The sequence below is a fragment of the Phytophthora sojae genome (assembly GCF_000149755.1).
Source record: "Phytophthora sojae unplaced genomic scaffold PHYSOscaffold_6, whole genome shotgun sequence".
NCBI lineage: Eukaryota > Oomycota > Peronosporomycetes > Peronosporales > Peronosporaceae > Phytophthora > Phytophthora sojae.
Window position 1 is genome coordinate 1,446,753 of NW_009258120.1, and position 25,247 is coordinate 1,471,999.

Consider the following 25,247-nt stretch of genomic DNA (forward strand, 5'->3'; position numbering starts at 1 on the left):
TTTAGTGTCGATGGATACACGTAGATGTGTGAAGGCAAGGAGGAAACAAAAGCAGGGGAATGAATGTAAGATGTTATTGGCTGTGGCGGGGGCACGTAGGTACTGACACTACAGCTTTGCCCGTGTATCCTGCCGAAACGCTACTGTACTGGGATGTCGGTCGCTCACACGCGCGCTTCGCTCTGCAGGAAGTACTCGTTCCGCGAGATCTCCTGGCAGAGGTTGTACGTCCGCTCCACCCCGAAAGACTGTTGGCACAAGCATCACAAGAAAACGTCAGTCCCTGCACTTCACTGCAATGTGACAGGGCTTGCACCCATCGCACCGTGACGCCGATCTCGAACAGCAGGAACAAGTATAGGAACACGAAGAGCGGGACGCCTGGGCTGTCCTCCACGTGGACGATCTTGTCCAGCAGGTAGATCTTGATGACGAAGTAGGTGACTTCGCCCATTGCGATCACGTGGCAGACCAGGCTCAGGACGGTGCCGTAATGGAACTGCGGGCATAAACAATCTTAGTATCTATCTGCTGCTGGACGGCAGAATAATTGATTTAAAGTCTAGCAGAGCAGCACGTACGTGTCGAACTCGAGCTGCGTCAAGGTTGACCGGGTTGGTGTCGCGCAGCGCCCAGTAGCCGTAGGCCATGACACCGATTCCGATGAGCGAGTCCCACCAGACCTTGTACCATGTCACCGTGAAGCTGATGACGAAGATAGCCAGCAGCACCAGTGACAGCTGCTTGCACGCCGGCGCGAACTCGAGCGTGTGCGGCGCGGTCGCCGTGCTGCGTGTGCTCCCTCGCTTCTCCACCATCGCCGGGCAATCGCTCAATGGGATCCGCCCGATCGGCGGGGCTCTCGGCGCCGCACGACCGCTGGCACAAGATCCGCCGTCGCCCAAAGGACGCGGACGGCGATTGGCTGGAAACGAGATGGCTACATACGGTTGACACGCATCCGGGTTCTGAACTGCCGTCGTCTTCGCGAATCGTAATATCTCCGAGGCTCTCAGTAACGCGGATCTCCATGTTAGCGAAGTAGTGGTAGAGAGCATCGTAGACGAGCTTGATGGAGCTCACGCCTTCAAACGGCACGACATCGTACACCTGGCCGCAGTAGCAGCCACCTTGCTCCACAAACCGCGTGGAGTACGAGAACGCACTCGTGTCATCCACAAAGCGCCCTCTCTCTTTCAAGTAATACTGCGCCGCCTGCAGCTTGATCGGCTTCATCTGCAACAAAGTCGCCCACCGCTCCTTCAGGTCCGTCCCGAGACGGATGCTCGTTGCGTGTGGAGCTCCAGGCTCGGTAATCTATCGTGCAAAATCACAAACCACGCCTCCAAGTTGGAATTGTTTTTAAGAAAATCCAGCTTGCGGCGGTTGCGTTGGAGGCGGTTGCGTTGGAGCCTCCAACGCAACCGCCGCAAGCTGGATTTTCTTAAAAACAATTACACAGGCCCTTTGGATAGGAGGTATATTGTCACTAGAACTAAAGGCACAGTCGTGAAACTTTGCTACATCACAGCTAGTATTTCATAGTATGTACATAACCGATGGAGAGCGCGACGAAGCTTTCGAGCGCTTCTTGGCAGGTCGCGCGTCGTCCCACGACGTGAACTGGAGCTTGGGCTTGGACAGCAACTTCACTGGGAGATTGGTATAGAATGCAGCGAGGTACTTCACCACCTCTTTTGGGTCAGGACGAGGAATTGGAGCTTTCTTGGCCGCCCCCGTAGGGATTTTAGGTTGAGTCCATTCCTACATGTGCTTGACCCTCGTTCCAACTGACGGGACGGGCACCACATACGCCGTCCTCCTATTATCCGTGACTGGGTTTCTCTCTGGTTCTTGCAGCCAAGACTTGAAACTCTGGTCGTCGTATTTCGGGCCCAGTGACAGGTCGTCGTCCGGTAGCACGAGCGGAGCAGGGAATGTCGAGGCCTCGGCGGATACGTTCCCTTGCGCATTCGATTTGGGCGCTCGGCCGGAAGAACGCGTGGCTGCTACTAGCCGCTGTGGAGTTCGCTGCGTGTAGCCTGCTAGCTGCGCGTGACTCGACGGGGCCAAGCAAAGCTGGTCATGCTCGCACCGGGATGTCATGGCAATTTGCCAATTTTGCCATTGGCAAACTACAACTTTTGAACGGAAAATGTACAGCCCATGTTTTCGGATTGGAGGGGGTGAAATGACCCGCAAATCTATCGTGATGCAGAGACCAAATCACCATCAGTGGCGTTCGAGAAGCATGAACAACCCGCAAACGTAGACCCGAAGCAAGGCTTAGGTCTACAGTTCCCTGCCTAGCGCTGGGCCGGCCTTCTAAAGGTTTTAAGGACAGGTAGAGCCACATTTAGCAGCTCGATTACCCAGTTCCCAGGGATTTGTGTTGAGATATCCATCTAGGATATCTCAGCATTTTCAACACGCAAGACATCTGAATTAGGGGGCAATCGTTCATTGGCCTCACGCCCCAGGTTGAGGGTGCGGTGAGCGCCCCCCCCAAGAAAGTGCTTGCCGGAGCTTCAGACTTGGGCTGATCAGTTTTATTCCAGCGTGTGCCGTCAGATCATGTGACTTGAGAGGCCGAGGGTAGCTTCTGGCCCTAGCACGGGATAGCTCTCGTAGGTGTTGCTCAGCCAGCGGCCCAGGAGCTTGATTGCGAGGCCATCAGCCTCCCCAGACAGCAGGGCGGTGGCGCCACCGATGCGCACCGAGTGAGTGGCGTACTGATGCGGGTCAACGCCAATACTGGAGGCCACAGCCTTGAGCCTGTCGGATACTTCACCCGCCCGTAGGTCGACACACAGATTTGGTGCCGCGTTCTGCCGCAACTCCGCTCGGGCTCGTAGCACGTGGTACAGCGCCTTTGTCGGACACAGCACGGGTCGCCAGTCGCATGCATGGTCCTCCACGCTCCTCGACCGACCTGGTCGTTCTTCGCGCCAGCCAGGCCGATCGTGACAGCCTCGGCCGCGAGGTAGTGAACGCGAGCTCCTTGGCGGTCGGCAAAATGCGCGTGTTCGGACTTGAGGCAGTACTGGTGCCGTCCGGATTCCACGACCAGGTACTCGGAGCGCCGTAATAGGAAAAGTAGGCCAGTAAAACGGAGCCCCACAGAAGACGCTGACGGGGTTGAGAGAAATCGAGGCGACGGTAAAGCAGTCTCAGAAATGCCGGTGTAAGGGGCTGCTTTTTCGTCAGGGGACCCGAAAGGCGGCGAATCCCACGCATGAGCATGTCAAAATCGGGGGCATGCTCAACTTCGATTCCCGCGTAGCGCTTGTGGTACCACGTATACTCGACAGCTTCAGCTGAATAGTGCCATACTGGTTGCCTCGGTGTCGCCCACTCCGTGTCGCCAACAAAAAATCGCAAACAGCCCCAGTTTAGTGCTGTTGTCGCGCCGATCAGAACTCAGCCATTCCGACCACCGCATGTATGCCGAGAACTGAACCCACTGGCGCCAATGGCTTCGGTACGTCACTGAGGTAGTGCCGGCAAGGGCCCGGCTGCGCAGCATTGATCCCAAAAGTGTAAGAGATTCTCGTAAGCCGCTGGGACTGGGACCTGTTCCCAACCACAAGACAAGTTAGTCCACGTAGCGTAAAGTGCATGATCATTGCTCCAGGCTCGTGAACCCGCGTCCGCCATCACGTTGTCGACTCCACGGGGGCAGCCCCCTTAGGGAGTGGTTGTGGTGGGTGTCGAAGAGTCGGGTGCGTGCCGCCAGGTGTGCGGTCGAGCGTGCCGTGGTGGCGTGTCGGGGCTGCTGGGGCCCTGCGCCCGACGGTGCAAAAAGTTTCTCGCTCGAAGCTAAACGCCAGTTCCTCGCTCCGCGCTCCCCACGCTCCAGTTCCGGTCTTCTCGCTCCAATAATGGTGTCAACCGCTATTGTCCCCGGTGCTCTCGCCTTTCTCGGGCCGGCCCACATCCCGGCTCTTCCCGACTTTCGGTACGTCCGGGTCACGAGTGTTCAAGGAAGCAAGGCCAAGGTGGCTCTCGTCAGACTCGATGGTGACGACGAAGCGCTGGACGAGGAAGTCGACATCGCTGTCCTACAACGGCGCCGTGGGGGCGATGAGGAAGGCGAGCTGTGGCCCGGTACATTCGTTGGGCATCCTATCGCGTTTATCATGCCGGACGGACCATCATTGGATGAATGGACATTTGGCGTCGTCGCTGGGTATCACATGGCGGGGGGTCACCCCTATCTGCACGTCCGCGGTGACGGTGTACCCGTCAAGCTCAAACTGGAGCAACCGCCGAATGTTATCAAGGTCGACTGGGTCAACTACGTCCTCCAGACGGGTGCGGGGCAGAATGCTTCGGCAGTCAACGCGGAGGAGATGGTGGTGCTGATGGATGAGGTGAGCGCCCAGTGCGGCAAGAGCCGGGCGGGGTTGCCAGCCAATGTCGCCTAGTCCCTCTCTGTGCCCTTTGATGCTGAGGCCCCCGTCCCCATCATCCGGCCCGACACGCTGGCCGTGATCACGGCGCCCCGCCAGCACGTCCTGGACTGCGCGTTCAACAAGAAGGGCAAAAAGGGCACGAGTATGTTCAACCCCCCCCTCCACGGCCAAGCCAGCCCCGACCAAGCGCAAAGCCTCGGCGGGCGATGACGGACGCCCCGCTACGCGCCACAAGGTTCACGAGGCGGCGCCGGACGAAGCAGAGGCAGACGCGCTGATGACTGACCTGACTGCCTCTGACACGGAGGCGGATGACGCAGCCGATGCCCGGGCCGTTCGCCAGCAGGTCCTCGCGTTTGGGCAGGGCCCCGCGGCGCCCGGCAGCAACGGAGTGGGCACGACGACGCCAGCTGCAGCGGCGGTCGCCGAGGCATCCTTCAGCGCGGTGGACGAAATCCGCGGACGTGCATCGACGACCTTCCGCCCAACGACGCTGGAGCAGCAGATACACAATGCTATCGGTCACCCGAACCACCAAGGTAAGGATGCTCAATGTATTCTCGAATGTGCTCAGCAGGCTCGTGAAACCTGCTTTCGTGCTGCTCCCCCAATTCTCCGCGGCGCGTTCGATTTCGGGTTCCACATTCGCGGTCTTTCGGTTATGCACTTTGTCCGCGAATCACACATTTCGACAATGGAGACGAGCGGGGCGGTGGTCAACATGACGGATTTCTCTAGGAAGAACGGTCTGCAGCCCGCGGCGGCCGAGCCGTCCTATACCGGGCTGCTCGAGGCGCTCACGAATTTGCGCCACTTCGGACGCAAGTTTTACAACGCCGCCACGGTGGACGTGCTGAACGCCGCCATCACTTTCATCGAGGAATTCGCCGATGGTGGCGACCCGGACCGCGAGACGACCAAGCGCCTTCTGCTGTGGATCAACATGAAGCTGGGAAAGTTCCGTGGGCTGGTCATCTCGGTGGGGCTAGCGGCTGCCGCCCGCATCACTGACGAGTTTACGCTTCAAGACTCACTCCTCTCGGAGCTGCTGTACGATCTACAGAAGGCCAAGTTGGACAAGCTGACAGCGATGATCGAGGCGCAGCAGCACCCGTCGCCGAAGGTCCGCTCGAAGGGCAAGGAACACCAACCGGCGAAGCTCACAGGAAGAATACCCAAGTCGATGGCGCGAGGTCTGCCCAAGCAAGGTTCGCAGCAACATTGCCTCAAGCACCTGTCCATGATGGGGTGCAGCGGCAACGGCACACCCGGGCAGTGCTTCGCGAAAGGGCGAGCCCACTTTCGCCCTACGGCCCTGTCGAGTGAGGCCAAGGACCACACCAAGCAACACTTCGGAGATCTCGCGCCGGAATTCGCCGATCTCTGAGGTGACGGGGTCTCAGCCAGCTCTTCCCTTCCTGCATCCTCCAGCCAGCCCCATGCTGGCCGGCCGCTGACAAACACTGCCACACGCAGTTGTCCAGCGGCAGAACACAACAAATATATGAAGAGTTTGGAGTTGCTAAGTGCACATTGTCGGGCTGAGATTGCGAAGGAAGTTGCGGCTACTGCCGCTCAGTGGGGCGTGGAGATGTCCAGCACCCCGGCGTAGACGCTGGAAGACGGACTGGATGTCAATATGGTCGCGTTTCATTCTGACCTGGCGGTCGCCTCGGCACTCCCGCTACCTGATTTCGTGCGACTGCTCCGGGGCCAGACAGAGACCGATCCCCGTCCGAATAAAGATCTCTACGAGCTGCCCCTACCGCGTGACCCGGCGCTGCATGAGGCTGCGCGTCGCTGGAACGAGGTCGTTCGTTATCGCGTCGTACCCGAGTGGCTACCGTCACGCCCCGCCCGCCAGCCATCCCGGCCGCGCAACCTCAGCTCCATTGACGAGCACCTCCCGCAAGATTGGGCGCACATCCGCAAGGGCCAGGCCGACGGTCGCTACCTGGTCGCCGGGCGTCCCTGCTCGACCAGTGGCAGGACATCTTCCTCTCCCCCATCGGCGTGGTGGCCAAGGATGGCACCGACATTCGGGTTATCGACGACTACTCATTTCCTGAAGGCTCGTCAATCAACGACTTTACCGATCGTTCCTGTGGTGGAGTCCCTCAGATAAAAACTAGTAAACTCCCACACGTGTCCTGCCACGCAACTACGGGGGGGGGGGGGGGGGTTACCCCTGCAAGCCAAATACCCAAAGACAACGAGAACTAGTCCCGAGATCTCTAGGCCTCACCTTGTGTACCCTTGTAGCAAGACTCGGATCTTTATCTAGCGTAATTCCTAGAAGACGTGTAATATGAAGGGGTGAATATGGGGTTCCTTACACTCGCAGGCAGAGACTTAGGTTAACTCTGTCGCGGATGCACTTGTACAGCGAGGTAACTCTTCCCACTGTACGACAACTTGTTGTACAATATGTACGAGATCTACTGGAGATCTCCTGCCGCAGCTAGTCTGCGGGTCCAAACCAAAGTGCGAGACGCACACCAATACCTTACTAAACCGTTTAGAGTGTCCTACTGTCGAACACTGAGAGCTGATCTCCTGAGTCCAGACAATGCAACACACTACGCTACTAGAAGGTTACCGGGGAGGCCAAATCAATCCAGAACCCCGAGTACACTTCGCAAGTAGGTAGGAAACAGTACGTAGGCGCTAACCGCACAACACAAAGACTAATATGAAGAAGTACCTTGTCTCGTTGTTGGAAATTCTGAACTGAACTGCCTATCTACCGGCGGCTCGTCTGCCGGCCAACCAACCAACCAGTATGCTGCACGCCTTTACCTCATGACGTCATCTGCTGTCTCCGTGCGGTGTCATCGTCCTTGTTACGGGCCTCCCCGTTCTGGATCTCCGTAAATACGCCATCGGGTTTCGTAATCAGTCGCCGGCCTTCTATACGGGACGCCGAGCTACGGTGTCCCATAATTCAAGTGGCTCACTCTCGGGTCACCATCGGGTAACCTCCGGGTCCATCGCCTCACAATCCTTCAGCCCGCATTACGACATTCCCACCTCCCGGTTATCAAGTACAATCCGCCCGCTGACATCGCTCGACGCATTGTCGAGTTGCGACGGGAGTACCCGGACATTCGGATTCTTCTGATGCTCGGGGGCGTCGCGGGCGCATTCCGGCACGTGCCGGCCAGCGCCGATCACGCGCACATGTTTGCGTTTGTCCTGGGCGAGTACCTGGTGGTGGACCTCGCATGTGGCTTCGGGTGGTGTGGATCGCCCGCTTGGTACTTCCTACCGGGAACGCTCATCAACGGCCTCTACGAAGAATCGCCGTGCGCAACAACTGCAGTGTCACGACCACTGACAGGGCTGTATTGGTGTGACGATCACGCGTGCATCGAGCCGGAGGGCGACCTTCGATGCTTCAAGGCTAACCTCGCCCTACGACGAGCGATGGCTACAGTTCTTGGGCCCAAAGCAATCAACACCCGCAAGTTTACGCAATGGAGTGAGCAAGGACGAGCGCTGGGCCTGCTGTGGGACACACGCGCCGGCACAGTCACCATCCCGGCAGAAAGATCTCGAAGGCACAGCAGCGAGTGCAGGCACTCCTCGACGGAGGCACAACGACAAAGACCAACCTGCTGCAGCTCCTGGGGTCGCTCCGCCACGTGGCGTCGTGCTGCCCACCGGCAAGGGCCTTTTACCAACGCCTACACACCGCCGCGAATACATCGCACCGATACGGGCGGCACCAGTTGTCGGCGGACGCCTTCCAAGATTTGAACTGGTTTCAATACATTCTGCTCCGCCCCAGTCGCTTCAACGGTATCCCGGTATCCCAGTTCGCCGGGATGGCATCGCCGATGGTGGACGTCCACATTGTAATGGGCCTACTTTGGCCCACTACTTTAGCTTACACGTGTGCGCATGTATGTGAGGAAGCGTAGCCTAGTTTAAATTAGAGTTAATTATACTCGGGCCTCCGAGTATAGATTAATCTAAATAAACGATCCAAATAATGTTTTTGGGTTAAAATGAGAACTGATATTTTTGTTTATGTTTCTGACTTCCTCTAAATGTAATATTCTAAGATAGGAATCTGCCAACGGCTGGTTGGCAGAATTCCAATGCTAAGCATGTCGCTCATTGGCTAAGAGATGCTGCTCTCAGCCAATAGGAGTCCTAAGTCTCTATGGGCCACCCGTCGTGGTGGTCGTAAATGTATGTAGCCTTTGGTGTGTCTACACCAAGGTCGAGAAAGTCTTTCGAACCTCTAACAGACGTCGTCTGTTAGAGTTACAAGTGACTGTAGCCACTTGTGCGTGTAACCCTGTTACATACCTGGACGCATCTGACGAGGGGCTCTGTGCTCTGGAACCAACTCTTCGCCAATTTTTCCGGATTCGTTTCACTGAAGACATCAAGCAGGAGTTTCGCGCGACAACCACCGCGAACTCAATCAACGCACGCGAGCTCCAGAGTGCTGTGCTGGCCGCACTCCTATGGGGACCAGTATGGTGGCAACGATTTGGATGCCGTCCTAATCACGTTCGATTTTGGATTGATAATGCCACTGCAGTCTCGTGGACGCAACGACGGGCCAGTCGTCTGCCACACGCGCAGGTGTACAACCGCCTTCTCTCGCTCGCTGAGTTCCAGTACTCGTTGATTTGTACCGCGAGTCACGTGCCTGGAGTCGACAACGTGATGGCGGACGCGGGTTCACGAGCCTGGAGCAATGATCATGCACTTTACGCTACGTGGACTAACTTGTCTTGTGGTTGGGAACAGGTCCCAGTCCCAGCGGCTTACGAGAATCTCTTACACTTTTGGGATCAATGCTGCGCAGCCGGGCACTACCTCAGTGACGTACCGAAGCCATTGGCGCCAGTGGGTTCAGTTCTCGGCATACATGCGGTGGTCGGAATGGCTGAGTTCTGATCGGCGCGACAACAGCACTAAACTGGGGCTGTTTGCGATTTTTTGTTGGCGACACGGAGTGGGCGACACCGAGGCAACCAGTATGGCACTATTCAGCTGAAGCTGTCGAGTATACGTGGTACCACAAGCGCTACGCGGGAATCGAAGTTGAGCATGCCCCCGATTTTGACATGCTCATGCGTGGGATTCGCCGCCTTTCGGGTCCCCTGACGAAAAAGCAGCCCCTTACACCGGCATTTCTGAGACTGCTTTACCGTCGCCTCGATTTCTCTCAACCCCGTCAGCGTCTTCTGTGGGGCTCCGTTTTACTGGCCTACTTTTCCTATTACGGCGCTCCGAGTACCTGGTCGTGGAATCCGGACGGCACCAGTACTGCCTCAAGTCCGAACACGCGCATTTTGCCGACCGCCAAGGAGCTCGCGTTCACTACCTCGCGGCCGAGGCTGTCACGATCGGCCTGGCTGGCGCGAAGAACGACCAGGTCGGTCGAGGAGCGTGGAGGACCATGCATGCGACTGGCGACCCGTGCTGTGTCCGACAAAGGCGCTGTACCACGTGCTACGAGCCCGAGCGGAGTTGCGGCAGAACGCGGCACCAAATCTGTGTGTCGACCTACGGGCGGGTGAAGTATCCGACAGGCTCAAGGCTGTGGCCTCCAGTATTGGTGTCGACCCGCATCAGTACGCCACTCACTCGGTGCGCATCGGTGGCGCCACCGCCCTGCTGTCTGATAGAAGATGTGACGGGGCACACAGCACTTCTTTACAGAGGAAGCAGGAGTATACAAACTCCAGTGAACAGCCGTTCACGTGTCCCTGGTCTGAAGGGGACGACTTGACTTGAAAAGCGGTAGATCTAAGACTGAATGTATTTATAGGTTGGTACAGATTTGGCCTGCATACAAATCCTAAGTTCCCTATAGTTTGTGTCATACAAAATGTATCTGTTGGCTCTGAGGCCACTTAGGTCACTATCCAGGGGAGTGACCGATGTAGCCATCCCGGAATAGTGACAGGGTCACTATTCCATGTAACCCCGTTACATCCTCCCCCACTTAGATTCGATCTTATCGACCAATCAGAGCGAGATTACGCCGGCGACTCACATTTCACTCGCAAAGTCGAAATCCATCGACAACGGCGCGAGGTCTGGCGCCTCGGCTCCCGGGCCTCACAGAGCAATTGGCGCATCGCCGAGCAAGCCGCATCTCCACGTCGACCGGGAGCTCCAAAGCGCAGTGCGCGCAGTGTGAAAGCACCTCCGAAACCGCGGGCCGTAGGGCCGAAGACCAGGGCGGCCAAGGCCAAGGACGAGTCGTCCGCGCTGATGGAGGCCACGAAGGCGGCCGAGGAGGTGGTGCGCTCTCGTAGCAGCACGCCGGAGAGTGGCCGTCAGGCCGGGGCTCGGAGCAAGTCTCCTGACGCCGCGCAAGGCAAGGAGGAGAGTCCTCGGGGCCATATAAGCCCGGCTCGCGACTGGGAAGCCGACGTCTTTGACTGCACGATGGTCCAGTACTCCGGTGAGAGTTCACCCGACGACGAGAACGTCTCGGAGGGCAGCACGCACGCTACCGAAGGCACGGAGCTGGCGGCAAGCGACATGACCAACGCCTCGGCCGACGCAAAGACCTCGTCAGAGAAGGAGGCGGAGGACGCCGAGTCCGGCTCAGGCGACAGCAAGCAGTCGCACGACGAAGTCGCCATGGCCGACGCTGGGGTCGTGGCCGAGAAGTCGCCGAGCGACGCGGGCTCCAAGCCCAAGGAAGCATCTGACGCTGGCACAAGGTCGTGAGCGTGCCCAAGCGTCGAAAGCGGCTGCCGCTGCGAAGGCCGCCGAGGCCAAGGCGAAGAAGCGTTCAGCTTCCAGGTCGCCTCGCGGCTCCATCTCCAAGCTGTACATCGACTCGGAGTCTGAGGACGAGGAGGGTGCCGTCCACGAGCCCAAGGAGCTCTCGAAAAACCTCGACGAGCAGCAGCAGCAGCAATACCACGCTGCTAGCTCGGGTGCGTATGCCAGGCAGCCGACTGCCACGACTGCCATCGAGTCTTCTTCAGGCGGGGATGCCACGTACCCGCAGGGCTACTTCCCACCCGAGCCTGGCACTGGTGCGCCAGCGTTGTTGGAGAAGCTCTCGGCTCCTCGTGGCCTTATCGGCGGGTACACCTCGAGGGGTTCCTATGAGCGTGCTCTTGCTGAGAAAGAGCCACTCTATCGTGGCGACGTTGAAGTCGCCCGGTGTGTGCTACTAGCACCACACAAGCTCATCTGAAGGAGTTCACCACGCTTCGCAAGAAGCCGGAGGACAAGGGTGGACTCCATTCTGTGTGGGGTTTCCACTGGGTCAAGCCGAATGACAACATGACCTGGAGCGAGGTGGAAGACCTCTTCTGGCGCTACGTCCAGCGCAAAGGGTATTCCGACCAAGAGTTCAAAGAACTCCGTGAGGATCGCCCTCTGTCCGCAATCCTGGACGTGCGCGAGCTCCGCATCGAGTTCGCTCAACTCGTGAGCAAGCGCAAGCTCCACTCGAAAATGGACGAGCTGAAGCAAGAGGCGAGAGCCAAAGCTCGTGAAGAGCGTGGGCGTGGTGCGACTACGTCTGCTACCGTGCCCCGGGTACCGGCCAAGAAGCCAAGGACTACTTACGAAGCTGCCGCTGCTTCTCGTCCCATATCGCAACAGCCTTCGGGCAGTCTGCCTGGAGCTGCTCAACGGGCTCCCACGAGTTATCCGACTCAGGGTAACCCCTCCACTTCACGAGCAGCTGGCGCTTGCCGTGGAGCCGCCGCTCCCGGACGACTCGTTCCACGTGGTAGTGGATCTGCCCATTGCGATCAAGGAGGGCCGGCGGCGGCCTCGCACGGCCATGGCTACGAGCCTGAGGCGACGCAGCCGTATGCTGGGGCCCCGAGTCAGGTGGTGGCCCTGCAGCAAGAGGAGATTCGTCTTCTTCGGGACCGTGTGTACGTCCTCGAGATCGCGCTTGGCGTCGGCCTTGGTGGCGAGGCTGCCGCTCGTGCTGGCCAGCCTGGAGCCGTGGAGCGGCTCCGTGAGGGTGTTGCCTCGCTCTATCAAGAAACTCGCAGTCTCCATGGCCGTGTGGATCGTCGAGCCGACCTGTCGTCTTACGACTCGCTGCGAAACCAGCTCGCTGGCCTTCGGGCCGAGCTTCATGGCCACGCGCCGTATCCGGAGCAGCAGCAGCTCCACTCGTATCAGGCCCAGTTTGGCCAGGGTTCGTACGCGGTCCCTGCGTATGCTGCTCCGATGTACGCCGCGCCGTCTTACGACCAGCGCGCGTATCAGGCGCCTTACCGCGACCCGACGCCGCGCTTCGAGGAGCTGCGCTCTTCTCCACCGGGCCACCCACCGCTTCCTGCGGGGCAGCCAGAGCCAGAGGGTCATGGTACCTCTTAAGACGACCCACGTAAAACGTCGGGTGAGTCGTCATCGACTTGGGCAAGTCTATGGTGTACGCCGCGCCATGCCGGCTGAGGACCGTGAAGGGTCCAATGAAGCGGTGTTTCAGCTTGTTGCTCTCGACCGAGCTAACAGTGTTTAGCGGTAGGTTTCTAGTATCTAGGAGAACTAAATCCCCAACCTTAAACACGTTCATGTTTCCTCTTCCATTTCGGTCAGAGTACTCCTTCTGTTTATCTTGGGCTTGCGCCATGGTGTCTCGCACCCTGCTGATTATGGTCAGCCTGTCTTCGGCAAACGAGAACAGTTGCTTCCGCAAGGTGGCTGGACTCACGTCCGAGACTTGGGAGGAAAAGGTTTTCCGAGCCTTAGGACCGAAGCCCCGGTACTGCCTCGTAATGTGAGCGGCACCTGAGGGTGGCGCAACCCGTTCAGGTAAAAGGGCGTAAAGCCCGTCGATGCATGTACCGCATTGTTGAGTGCGAACTCAACCATGGGCAAGCGATCAGCCTAAGAGCGGGGCATCTCCGCGCAGATACTGCGGAGCGTGTCTTCGAGCACGCGATTGACGCGCTCCGTCTGGCCATCCGTCTGCGGGTGGTCCGCCGTCGACATCGACAGTCGTGTGCCGAGAAGGCGAAACAGCGTCTGCCAGAACGTAGCGGTGAACCGCGGGTCTCGATCAGAGACAATGGTCTCGGGCAGACCGTGGTGTCGGAAGACACAGTCCATGAACAGGCGAGCGACCTCGTCGCCAGTGACGGTGTCACGAACTGGAGCAAAGTGGACCATCTTGCTCAGACGGCACACGAAGGCAACAACACCAGTGTTGCCACGGTCATCGGCCGGAAGTCCGAAGACAAAGTCGAGACTCATCGACTTCCAGCAGTTCGCTGGGACCGGCAGGCTCTGCAATGGTGCCGAGGCGTGACCGGCAGGCTTCACGCGCTGGCACGTCTCGCACGTACGGACGTAGGTGGCGACCCACTTGTACATGTGACGCCACCAAAACATCTGCGAGACAGACGCGTACGTCTTCTCACGGCCGAGATGGCCACTGGATGGAGCGTCGTGCGCCTCCATCAGGATGTTGTACTTGAGATCCTCGTCGTTGGGCACGACAATACGGGGAGGATCCTCGGGCTCGACCCTATAGCGGAGCAAACCGTCAGCCCACTCATAGCGGTGCAGCCTTGCACGTTGTCGGGGCGTGAGCCACTCGGCCTTGGCTTCCGAGCCAGCGGCCAAGAACCGCACAAGAGGTCCGAGACTGGCATCGTCTCGGTACCCCAGCCTGATGCGATCATACAGATCCGTCGTGACCCGACTAATATGAGCAAGCTCGTAGTCGGGTCGGCGCGACAGCGCGTCGGCAAGCACGTTCAACTTGCCCGGCTTGTACTCGACACGGAAGTTGTATTCCGCGAAGAATAACAGCCAACGCGCCATCCGCTGTGAGAGATGCGGCGTGTTGACGGCAGTCCGCAAGGACGCGTGGTCTGTATAAACGACAAAGGGCGTCGAGCCCAGGAGGTGCACTCGGAACTTGACAAGAGCGTACTTCATGGCAAGTAGCTCCTTGTCGTGGACTGGATAGTTCCGTTCGGCTGCCTTGAGCTGCCTGGACTGGAACGAGATGACCCGTTCGCGGCCTTCATCGTCGGCCTGCAATAGCGCACAGCCAATTGCGTAGTCAGACGCATCACAGACTACGCTGAAAGGCTTCGTCTCGTCCGGCAATGCCAGGACTGGCGCGCGCTGTAAGCTCACTTTGATGTCGTTAAAAGCATCTTGATGGCGACGCTCCCAGCGCCAGTCGACATCCTTCTTCAGGAGATCCGACAAGGGCCGTGCCAGCTCGGCGTAGCCTGTGCAGGTAGTTGGCGAGGCCCAACCACTGTCGTAGGTCCTTCTGCGACCGAGGTGGCGGCCAAGCCGCGATGGTTTTCACCTTCTCCGGGTCCGCCCGGACCCCGGCGCTGCTGACGAAGCAGCCCAGGACCTTGATCTCCTCAGCTGCGAACACACACTTGTCAATGTTGGCGTACAGCTTGTTCGCCCGCATGACTTCGAACACACGTCGAAGGTGCTGGAGATGCACCTCCATGGCCGTCTGGCCTGCCTCGGCACGGCTGTGGACGAAGATGTCGTCAAAGTACGTCTGTGTGAACGCACGCAAAGGTCGGAACAGTTGTGTGACCAAGCGATTGAACGTTGCCGGGGCGTTAGAAAGCCCCTGAGGCATGACCAGCCACTCCCAGAGCATACCGCTCGGCGTGCTCACAGCCGTGAGTGGGATGTCGCTCTCGCGCATCAGGATCTGGTAGTATCCGTCCACCAGGTCCAGCGCGCTATACAGCGTGCAGCCGGTCATGTTGTTGAGCAACACGTCCTTGCGCGGGATCGGTGTCTGCGCAGGCACTGTCGCGCTGTTCAGCTTGTTATAAGCATGAACCAGACGCCACTTTCCGTTCGGTTTGCGAACACAGAAGGTAGGCGTCGAGTGCCGGGACTTCGACTCCCGCACCATGCCTGCCTTCGCCTTGGCGGCAAAGAAGGCATCAATGACTTCACACTGCTCCCGGGGAAGAGGCCATTGCCTCGTGACACAGTACTTCGTGCCCGGCACGAGATCAATCACGTGCCTGATTCCCCTGTCCGGAGGGAGATTGGACGGTGGATCCTTGGACACCACGTCCTCAAACTCCTTCACCAAGGGGTACACCGGGTCTCGGGGGTTCTTAAGAATCTCAGAGCCCATGCGCGACGCGAGCTGTCTCTGGAACTCCTCCAGGACTGTCTGGTCCATGACCGAGGACGAGTTCAACTCGGCCGACGTGGACTCCGGTCGGAGGAGAACCAACTCTGCGATCTCCCCGGCCTTTAGCTCGGCCAAGAAGTCCTCCATGGCGAGCTCCTCAAGGTTCAGCAACTCTGAAACCTCGGGCAGAGCTGTAAGCTCGACAGCTCCTGTCTTGACCCGACTACCGGTCACGCCGTCGAAGATGTGATAACACTCTTCGGCGGCTGGAGCCTTGGCTGGAGGCTCGGAGTCGCTAGCGACTGGCGTCGTCGGTCACACGACTAGGCCCGGCTTACGACGTGACCCTCGGGCGTCTTCGTCTCGTGGTGCCGCCTTGACGGCACCACCGATTTTCTCGATCTCGTGCGGAACTACGTTACCCGCCTTGTCCTTGAGCGGAACTTGGTTACCCGCCTTGCTGGGTGGAACTATGTTACCCACCTCGCCGTGTGGAACTTGGTTACCCACACCAGGAGCGCTTCCAGCGACTCCCGCATCAGTTATGGTCTGAGTGACCTCAGTGACGGTCTGAGTGACCTCGCATGGAACTTGGTTACCCACGCCAACGCCAGCGGCGCCTTCTCCAGCAGCCCTTGCTGCCTGCGGTACTTTGTTACCCGCGTGTGGACCTACGTTACCCACCTGGTAGGTGCTGTCCGGCACCTCCACTCTCAAGCCTTGTCCAGCCCGGTCGGAATCGTTGTTAGTCTCGACGGACCCCAAGAACTCATTAGACGCTGCTGCGCCCTGGCGGCCCTCGCGGGCGCCCCAGCTGCTGCCAGAGGTGGGAACATGACTCACCAAAGCTCTGTCAGAGCGTGGGGGACGGCTGGCCCCGATGGCCTTGCCGCGCCAGTCGATCCAAGGCTCGTGTTTCTCCAGCCATGGCATGCCAAGGATCAAGTCGTACTTGTCCATGTCTAGGACCAAGAACGGCTCGTGCTGTCGAAGTCCTTGAACTTGACAGTGAGGTCCATGTGGACCCGAGGTACTTCTACCACCGTACCGTCGGCCAGTCTTACCGAGACCAGCCCGTTGCCTTTGCTGCCTCGTAGCCATCGGCGTACTTGTCGCGATTGCGTGCGACAGTCTGGCGGCGCGCAAAGTTCTTGGACGCCCCAGAGTCGATCAAGATTCTCAAGGGATGATCGTATCCTGGTACACTCGCGTGCACCACAAGCAGCCCACCGCTGCCCTTCTCCGCTTCGAGAGTACAGAGACTCTCAGGGGTTAAGTCCCCATGGCGTGCGCCACCCGCACGCCCCTCATGAAGACTTAGTGTTTCCCCAGTAGGGTGCCCCGCCCCTACTGATGTCCGGCGTTCCCCTGGTTCCTGGGGCGCGGTTTCTGCCAGCGACCCCTAGAGCCAAAGGGCTTCGAAGAGAACTTCTTCTTCAGTCCTCCCGCGGGACAAGCACGTTTCATGTGCCCAAGCTTGCCACAGCCGTAGCAGCGAGTGTCGCTCTGCTCGGCCATGCCCAGAACCATGGGAACCGGCCCGTTGATCGCTCCATTGCCGGAGTTACCATTAGGCGCACCGCCAGAGGCAGGGTTGCTCTGCCATACCGTGGCGGGGGTACGAGCCTGCTTGTGGCTGTACTCCTCCTGGAGGGCGATCTGAATCGCCTCCTCCATAGTGTTTGCTTGCACACGGAACAGTTGCGTGCGGGCAGGACCGACACGCAGACCGTCCATGAACACGGTCACCTTGATGTGTTCAGGCAGGGGGTTCCCCACCAAAGAGGCAGTGAGCACTCGCACCTCCTGGATGTACTCATGCAGCTCGCGCCTTCCTTGTTTGCAGGCGAGGAAGCGCGAACGCTGGCGGTACTCGTAGTTCGCCGGAAGAAACGCGGCCCGCAGCTGCTCGCACAGCTGCGACCATGATGCGAAGCATCCAGGCGTCGTCGCTTTGCGCGTATACGCCCAACTCTTAGCGCGACCACTAAGGTTGGAGAGCGCAAAGGCGACACGGAGTCGCTCGCCCGAGACGAGAGCCGTGTCCATCGCGAGCTCAACCTCTCGAACCCAGAAGTGAAGGTTTTCTCCTTCCTTCCCTTCGAAGGGGTGAACCTTCAGCCGCAGGGGCTTCGGTTGCACCGGCTTCGGCGCGGCCGCAGTGGCCTGCAGCCCTTGAACGTGGGCGATGAGCCCTCGCTCGTAGGTGTCGAACGCGTTGATACGCTCAATCTGTTCAGCCGGCGTCGCCGCCGCTAAGCTACGCAGGGCATCAGTCCCAACGATGCCTGCCATCTTACGAACGGACTCGTACTGCGAGTCGTTCAGATGGGGAAACTCCGTACGATCCATCTTGGCTCACTCGATGAGACCACAGACGATTCAGGTAGTCCAATCTACCCGTGTAGGCGTAGGATTGACTACAAGTGCTACCAAGTGTGACGGGGCACACAGCACTTCTTAACAGAGGAAGCAGGAGTATACAAACTCCAGTGAACAGCCGTTCACGTGTCCCTGGTCTGAAGGGGACGACTTGACTTGAAAAGCGGTAGATCTAAGACTGAATGTATTTATAGGTTGGTACAGATTTGGCCTGCATACAAATCCTAAGTTCCCTATAGTTTGTGTCATACAAAATGTATCTGTTGGCTCTGAGACCACTTGGGTCACTATCCAGGGGAGTGACCGATGTAGCCATCCCGGAATAGTGACAGGGTCACTATTCCATGTAACCCCGTTACAGAAGAAGACACGAGATCGAGCGACAGATAGGCCGAAGTAGACTAGGCATAGTTCGACTCGCGCGAGCGGCCTACGAGACTCGTGGGCTTCTCATTCGCAAAGTTTCTCGCTCGAAGCTAACCCGCCTCACCGCACCCTCAACCTGGGGCGTGAGGCCAATGAACGATTGCCCCCTAATTCAGATGTCTTGCGTGTTGAAAACAATATATTTGGGTGCCATGATACCCGTCCTGAACACCGAAACATGGATGTCCATGATTTCAGCATGTTTTACATATTTGGAGATCTTACTTGGTTTTAGTATGCCTTTATCCCTAACCCTATTCCGAAACATGGGCTGTAGGGCCAGCCACTTTTGATCTGCATGGGAATTGTCTGTGACGTGTGAAAAACTTTGAGCTCGAAAGGAAACGAATGCGTGCAAACCTTGTACTACATGAAGTCCCCTATCTAGTGGTCCTAGCAGAAGTTGGGACTGTGTAGTACTTCAAACGTAAAGTGTCGGGCACTAGTGACCAGTGTTGTCAGCGAGCGGCGCAAACTCGTGGTTGACCGACGTCGTGGACGTTGGTTCGACGGCTTCCCCCTTTTCGATGTCCGCGTGCACGGGCTCCACCTTGAGCGTGTCCTTCTTCGTGACAGTCAAGAAGACCACCAACACTGCGATGAGACCCAAGAAGATCATGCTCGTGACCGTCGTGCCAAGGTTGAGGCCTGCCTTCCACCCCGAGGGGAGGCCCTCTGTAGCAGCAGCAGAGCCAGACATCGACATCGACATTGACGCCGAAGTCGACGCTGAAGAAGATGACGATCTGGAGCTGGAGCTTGAGCCCGAGTCCACGGAGTCGGCCGGGTTTTGCGACATCAAGTCTCCGAGCGAAGCCCCCAGCGGCCGAGTGAGCACGTACACGGCCCAGAAGCCAAGAACTCCGTTGACCACCTTGAACCACCAGAGCAGTCCAACCAAGACGATGCAGCCAGCAAAGAGCACGAGCGAGTTGCCGTAGCCTACGTCAAGCTGCTCCGCGATGAGATCTCCAGCTGAAGTGCCCAGTGCGAACGTCACCAGCACCGCCAGCCAGTACCAAGCTTCGCGCCGTCGAGTGAAAATGCTGTGGATCGACAAGTTCTTCTCAACGTGGTACCACGAAACGAAGACGATCACCAACAGCGCCAAGAAGATGGGGGTCGTCACCGCCAGCGGGACGTTGAGGTTGTCCGTGAGGTTATCACTGAGCAACGTGCCGACGGTACTGATCGCAACGATGACAAACCAGTAGAGCGGCGTGAAGTAGAAGTCGAGCTTCATCTGCGCTGCGAGCGAGGCCAACAGGATGACGAGCATGACGCCGGAGGTTCCGCCTAGGCCAAGGCCGACATTGTCGTTGAGAAAGTCGGCGAAAGTCTCTCCGACGGTGGTGGCCAGCACCTTGATGATCCAGAAGTAGATGGTTACTTGCGGCACCTTGACGCCCACTTGCTCGTCGAAGAAGCCCATACTGGAGCTTGTCGGTTGGGGTGAAGTGATGTTATCTGCTTGTTGCCCGGAGCGCGCAAATGTAAATGTGTTGGAGAGCACGCCTTCTGAGCAGCACAATCAAGTTGTTGTAGTACCCAGAACATGGAGATTATTTGGAAAAGCTATCAGCACTTGAAACGGGTTCGCGTTGGGGTTGTTGGCACGTTTGAGACGGGCAGCACAGCCTGGAAGTCGCCATGGTCAGACCAAATGGTCTGTCCGGTGGTAAGTTTGCAGTTGTAACGTGTGGCAAGTTTACCAGATTTTTGAGGCGGGCGCGGTAAACGACTGAACGCTGGACACGTTATCCCATGCGGCAAGGTTATCTGGTTCAGACGCAGCAAAATGTAGAAGTTGTAAAAGTTATGAAACCAGGATACCTTGGCGTAATGTGCTTATTTTTTACATCCATAGAAGCTGTGCAAGCATCAGTACAGACTTGACAACGATAGCAACAGTTTGAAATCTTGGTCGGGATCTCGATCTGACCGCACAACTGCAGTAGCATCTGCTGCCGTTGTTGCACATTTGTGGCTACAGGTCGATGTTTACTCTGCTTAATCGCATGCGACTGTCATACAAATGCTGCTCACTTGCCAGAGTCCAACACCGCCACGCCAAGGAAAAACAACCCAGCACGCGTATGCTGCAGCTCCGAGCGACCTCCATGTCCAGTCGGCTCTCACGATCGCAGTCCGTTCGTCCAGACAGACAGCGGTTGTGCCAAACACTCAAAATCAAAAGGCTTCAGCCCTGCAATGGACGCGAAGAAGCTGTTGTGCGTATCGGTATCTGTAGAATGCGGCACGGGGGGGCTGAGCAATACAAGGGGTTAGCCATAGAGTTGGGGGGAGGATTCTTCCCACTTGCGTCTACAGCACGCTGCAACCCACCAAGCGACTATTACCCAGGCAACTAATCCCTTTAAAAAAGTACTACCTATCTCTCACGGAACCGCTGCGTTGGGGTCTCCTTCTTCATCCACTTCAACTGGTTGAGGGGCCAGATCTGTCACCACAGCACAGTACAGCACAGCAAACACTTAGTCCCAAGTCCCCCTTGGCCTCTAGTTGGCAACATGGCAGCTCACCCTCATGACGACGCGTCCCTGCAGCATCGAGTACGGCACCGGTCCGTAGTACCGCGAGTCGTGCGAGTCGTGCTTGTTGTCGCCCTCGAGCCAGACGTGGCCCCTCGGGATCTTGTGGAACTCGACGTCGGACGGCGAGTAGCGCGGCTTGACGCAGACCGTGTCCCCCTCCTGGGCCACGATGCGCTTGCACACGGTCTGCCGCGGGTTGGACACGGACGTGGCGATGACCACCTCGCCCGGCTGCAGCTTCCAGAGCCTCGGCGTGAGCTTGTCCAGCAGCACGATGTCCCCGTCGCGGTTGAGCGTCGGCAGCATGGACGGGCCCACGCACTTGATGGTGTCAGCCGCCTGCATGAGGCAGAAGGCCGCACCCCCGAAGCGCGCGAAGCACGCGAGCACCACGCCCACCTCCCGCAGCGCCGCCTTGGTCCCCATGATGGGCTCTGCCAATAAAGCCAAGTGCGGTCGCAATAGCGTGAAGCGATCTCATTGGACGAAAATGGCGGCACCCTGAAGCGGTGCGAAAGCCGTTGCAGTTTTGGCCCTGGCCAAGGTGAGACCAATACTCGTAGTGGAGTGAGAGTGAGAAGGGGGGCGGGCAGGAGCTTAGTTAGTTAGTGCTGTTGCTGTGGTCGACAAGAGCGATGGATTCGGACGGACCGTCAGGTGTGGACGTGCTGGACGGTACGTGGACATTTATGGGTGCAAGTTGAAGTGTAGATGGACCCTTTTTGACCACATGTTGCCCCCTACAGACCTGCTGCACGATGTGGACGGCGAGGGCGACACGTTCGAAGGTTTAGAGCCTTGGTCCTGTACTGAAAATGGGCTTGGACGTGCTGAATGAATTGGGTTGTTGCTGTTGCAGACGCGGAGGCTTTCTTCGATGCGGACCCGGACCAGGACGGGGAAGGTGCGAGGCGCTGTGCTGCGGGTTGTTGTCTTCGTGGTTGTTTGTTGACGTGGATTCGCGTTGCTAGGCCCGGGGGAGATGACTACAGACAACATCTTGAGCCAGTTGGACGCAGTGACGAACCTTGATGGTTGGGCTCAGCTGTGCTTTGGGATTCCAGAGTAAAAGTACTGACGCCTTTGCTCCTTTTACTTTCTTGTTAATACGAAGACGACGACGCGCTCGGTGACAACGCAGACGAGTTCCACGACTCCGAGTCGGTGCCTTCTTCTCCACAGCTGCCGGGTGCTGGTGCGTTGTGCTTGGTTTGCTGAACCTGCTTTCGTTTGTGTAGTCTGACGGCGATATGTATGAATTGTGTGAACTTTAGACGAGCGTAAAATGGAGGAAGACGCTGTCGATGAGGATAGCGCATCGACTCCCCCTGAAGCCACTCTACCGGAGCAAACCTCACCAATTGCTAGCGAAGACGTGGTTCAAGCCGTTCTCGATCTTGCAACAGACGCACAAGACGAGGTCGCCAATGAAAAAGGAGACGAGGACGAAGAGCAGCAGGTGAAGGATACAAACGCGCATGAAACAGCGCTCCCGACTCAAGAGCAGCAGCAAACCAGTGCCCAGGATGAAGAGGGTCAAGAGATATCGAGCCATTCAGCTGAGGGTGAGCTTTTGACAAACCTCGCACTCCAGGGCAACGAAGGCGAAGAGGTTGTCATGGTAACCGAGATACTTGATGCTGCGATCGCCAGTCCGACAACAGACGAACCCTCAGAGGAAAGCGCAGGTGATGAGGAGGATTCTATCAACAAGGCAGCCGCAGTGACCGACATACTTGATGCTGTGGTTGCTTCTCCAACCTCGGGTGAATCGGAACTACGTGCGAATGAAGACGCAGACGCAGAAGAAGAGGAGGACGCACTACCGACTCCACCAGCTCACGAGACTACCGACGATGATGCGGAGGCGGCTTTATCCCCTCCGGTTGTGCCTCCACCAGCTCACGAGACTACCGATGATGATGCGGAGGCGGCTTCATCCCCTCCGGTTGTGCCTCCACCAGCACCTGCAGCCGTCCCTGTCATCGTTGGCTCTATGAATCCCGTGGAAGACCACAATGATGATTCAGACGGCTCCCAGGGCGAAGATGACGATGAGAGCACACCTGCGCCACCTCCGTTGCAGTTGAACGACCCAGACGACGATGACGAGGATGTGCTGGAGGTCGATGCGGCAGTGGTGAGTACGCTGGAAATCGAGCAGAAGCAGCGGATGGAGAAACGCGCTGAGACGGACCAGCAAGTGTCAAAACCAAGAGACCAACCTGCTACTGCTGATAAGGAAGACAACGCCCTTTTGAAGGCACTTCCCAGCGTTAACGCCAGCGATACGAGCGCGATTGACCTTTCTTTCGGGGAGGAAGTTCGGGTTGCACACGTCACGACGCTGGAGCCTAGTAGCCCCTTCTCGGACATCCACAAAATGGCCGGCGGGGCCAACGCGACTAAGCTCAGCGCTGACGCTACGTTTGGTATCTCGTACCAGAGCATGCGCAAGAAAGCTGACGAGCCTCACGCTGCCGAGGACGATGGTGGATACTCGCTGCCTAGCGGCCCGGCGTTCCCCGACGAGCGCGAGTTCGAGAACGAGATGGAGCTGACGAGCGACTTGTCGTTCTCAGTGGCAACTGCCGGCAGCGCCAGTCCTAGCAAGGCGGAGGAGGACGAGTTCGCGTTTGACATCAAGCCCGCTGCAGAGTTGAATCTGTTGTCGGAAGACGAGCTCAGAGCTCGGAGAGAGTCGCTGGAGGCTCAGAAGCGGAGGGAAGAGGAAGAACTGCTAAAGGAGCTCAAACGGGCCACGGACGAGGAGAAGAAGCTCATTGAGAGCAACAAAGCGGCGGAGACAGCTCAGGCTGAACCCGTAGCTGTCGGAGCGACTGACGCTGCCGTTGAGCCTGACGTTCTTTCGTTGACGGAGTTGCACAGCATCTATAAGCGAGGTCTTGGGGACCAGGAGGTCCTGATGGATGAGAACGAGAGCGCTGATGCAACGAAAACGACTGAGAGCCCCGAAATTGGTCGGTCGATGTCCGTAATGGGGCGCATCTTCAGTCAAACACAAGGAGCCACCGAGACTATAGCAGAGGAAGCCGACGGTGACGAAGATAGTGAAGAGAACGTCGAAGATCACGGAGGCTCCGACATTGCTAACGCTGTCGGTGACAACGCCGAAGATACGAAGACAATCACCGAGAAGAGCGACGTCGACGAAGCGTCCGAGTGGCGGGAGATCAAACTGGTGCAGCATCGACAAACCCAAGAGGACTCAGGATCGGGTTCGCCTGCAAAGACCAACAATGGTTCAGAGACAGCGTCAGTGTCTCGGATAACTTATGCGGAAGCAGCGGGCTACTACGCGGAGACACCCGACGTCATGCAGCACCGAGACATCATTGTATCCGAGGACTTCCCCCGTGGCTCATGCTTGACTTGCTTGTCACGCCCTCGACTCACGTTCGCTGGAGCGATTGAAGAGCGCGATCGCGTGTTCTGCATCGCTGCCACCGCCTTCGACGCTCACAACGAGGTGGTGGTGAAGATGCTGCAGACGATCTACAGGAAGATCACGAAAAGCCCGCGCGACGTGCTTCTCATCGGCAGACACTGGGAAGATGTCGGTTTCCAGGGCACGGACCCCTCCACGGACCTGCGTGGCTGCGGCGTGCTCTCGCTGCTCCAACTCCTGTACTTGGTGGACGCCTACCCAGACCTGGCGCATCGCTTCCACGGGCTCTCGCAGCACCCGACACGCCACTTCCCGTTCGCCTGTGTGCTCATCAACATCACGCTGCAGTGCGTCGTGGCTCTACGTAGTGGGGTCCTCTACGCTGAGTGCAACAAGCATGCGAGCGTGCTGTCTGGCATGAACCGGGTAAGTCGCTGGCTCGTCACTATTGTTTTGAAGAAATATTGATCGCCCACTGACATCTGCCCTCTAGCTGTACGTCGCTCTGACCTCCAACCTCCACGACGCGATCCAGTCTCGATCGGATGAGATCCCTCTCATCATGAAGGACGTGCTGGATCGTGGCCGAACCAACCCAGCAAAAGTGATCGACGAGGCCTTCGATGGACCAACGCTGCGTCCCACTCGACCAGCTGCCGCCGCTACTTCTTCAAAGGCGAAAGGAGCCGACCGCAAGGATCTGGAGTTCACTGAGATCGGACTGCACTCTGTCGACGAGGAGTGAATGAACTGATACTCCCTCCCCCTCCACCTGTACAACAAGAAACACACAAACCAAACCAATTCAATTCGAAGAGAAGATCCGACTTACAGAACGATTTCAATACAAATTGAGGAATGAAGTCGCGGTTTTCGTTCTTGCACAGACTTGCATTACGATAAATAGGGTTCGTCTCTAGACTCCTGTACAAGGTGCCGAATCTTGAGCACTCTTGTTGATG

The 25,247-nt window shown here is 57.9% G+C and overlaps 7 protein-coding genes across 7 annotated transcripts; 3 read left to right on the forward strand and 4 right to left on the reverse strand.

Annotated features, from left to right (window-relative positions):
* Positions 1-93: 93 nt before the first annotated feature.
* On the reverse strand, positions 94-2,106 carry PHYSODRAFT_346979 (hypothetical protein; the record flags this gene model as incomplete). Its single annotated transcript, XM_009532420.1, has 6 exons — positions 94-248; positions 326-499; positions 582-879; positions 956-1,317; positions 1,558-1,725; positions 1,801-2,106. The coding sequence occupies 6 exons, from the start codon at positions 2,104-2,106 to the stop codon at positions 165-167; spliced, it is 1,392 nt and encodes a 463-aa protein (XP_009530715.1). The 3' UTR covers positions 94-164.
* Positions 2,107-2,567: 461 nt separating this feature from the next.
* PHYSODRAFT_335049 (hypothetical protein) lies at positions 2,568-3,526 on the reverse strand (the record flags this gene model as incomplete). Its single annotated transcript, XM_009532421.1, has 3 exons — positions 2,568-2,870; positions 2,933-3,073; positions 3,461-3,526. The coding sequence occupies 3 exons, from the start codon at positions 3,524-3,526 to the stop codon at positions 2,568-2,570; spliced, it is 510 nt and encodes a 169-aa protein (XP_009530716.1).
* Positions 3,527-4,022: 496 nt separating this feature from the next.
* Positions 4,023-4,358, forward strand: PHYSODRAFT_410023 (hypothetical protein; the record flags this gene model as incomplete). The annotated part of the gene is made up of 1 exon (XM_009532422.1): positions 4,023-4,358. A coding segment is annotated over one exon (336 nt), but the record flags the coding sequence as incomplete, so codon positions are not given.
* Positions 4,359-4,692: 334 nt separating this feature from the next.
* PHYSODRAFT_512445 (hypothetical protein) lies at positions 4,693-5,802 on the forward strand (the record flags this gene model as incomplete). Its single annotated transcript, XM_009532423.1, has 2 exons — positions 4,693-5,265; positions 5,338-5,802. The coding sequence occupies 2 exons, from the start codon at positions 4,693-4,695 to the stop codon at positions 5,800-5,802; spliced, it is 1,038 nt and encodes a 345-aa protein (XP_009530718.1).
* A 12,961-nt stretch (positions 5,803-18,763) lies between these two features.
* PHYSODRAFT_510782 (hypothetical protein) lies at positions 18,764-19,753 on the reverse strand (the record flags this gene model as incomplete). Its single annotated transcript, XM_009532424.1, has 3 exons — positions 18,764-18,865; positions 18,911-18,973; positions 19,097-19,753. The coding sequence occupies 3 exons, from the start codon at positions 19,751-19,753 to the stop codon at positions 18,764-18,766; spliced, it is 822 nt and encodes a 273-aa protein (XP_009530719.1).
* Positions 19,754-20,840: 1,087 nt separating this feature from the next.
* Positions 20,841-21,302, reverse strand: PHYSODRAFT_511553 (hypothetical protein; the record flags this gene model as incomplete). The annotated part of the gene is made up of 1 exon (XM_009532425.1): positions 20,841-21,302. One exon carries the CDS (start codon positions 21,300-21,302, stop codon positions 20,841-20,843), a length of 462 nt encoding a protein of 153 aa, XP_009530720.1.
* Positions 21,303-22,161: 859 nt separating this feature from the next.
* Positions 22,162-25,030, forward strand: PHYSODRAFT_316624 (hypothetical protein; the record flags this gene model as incomplete). Its single annotated transcript, XM_009532426.1, has 3 exons — positions 22,162-22,497; positions 22,786-24,711; positions 24,779-25,030. 3 exons carry the CDS (start codon positions 22,162-22,164, stop codon positions 25,028-25,030), a joined length of 2,514 nt encoding a protein of 837 aa, XP_009530721.1.
* Between the last annotated feature and the right edge of the window lie 217 nt (positions 25,031-25,247).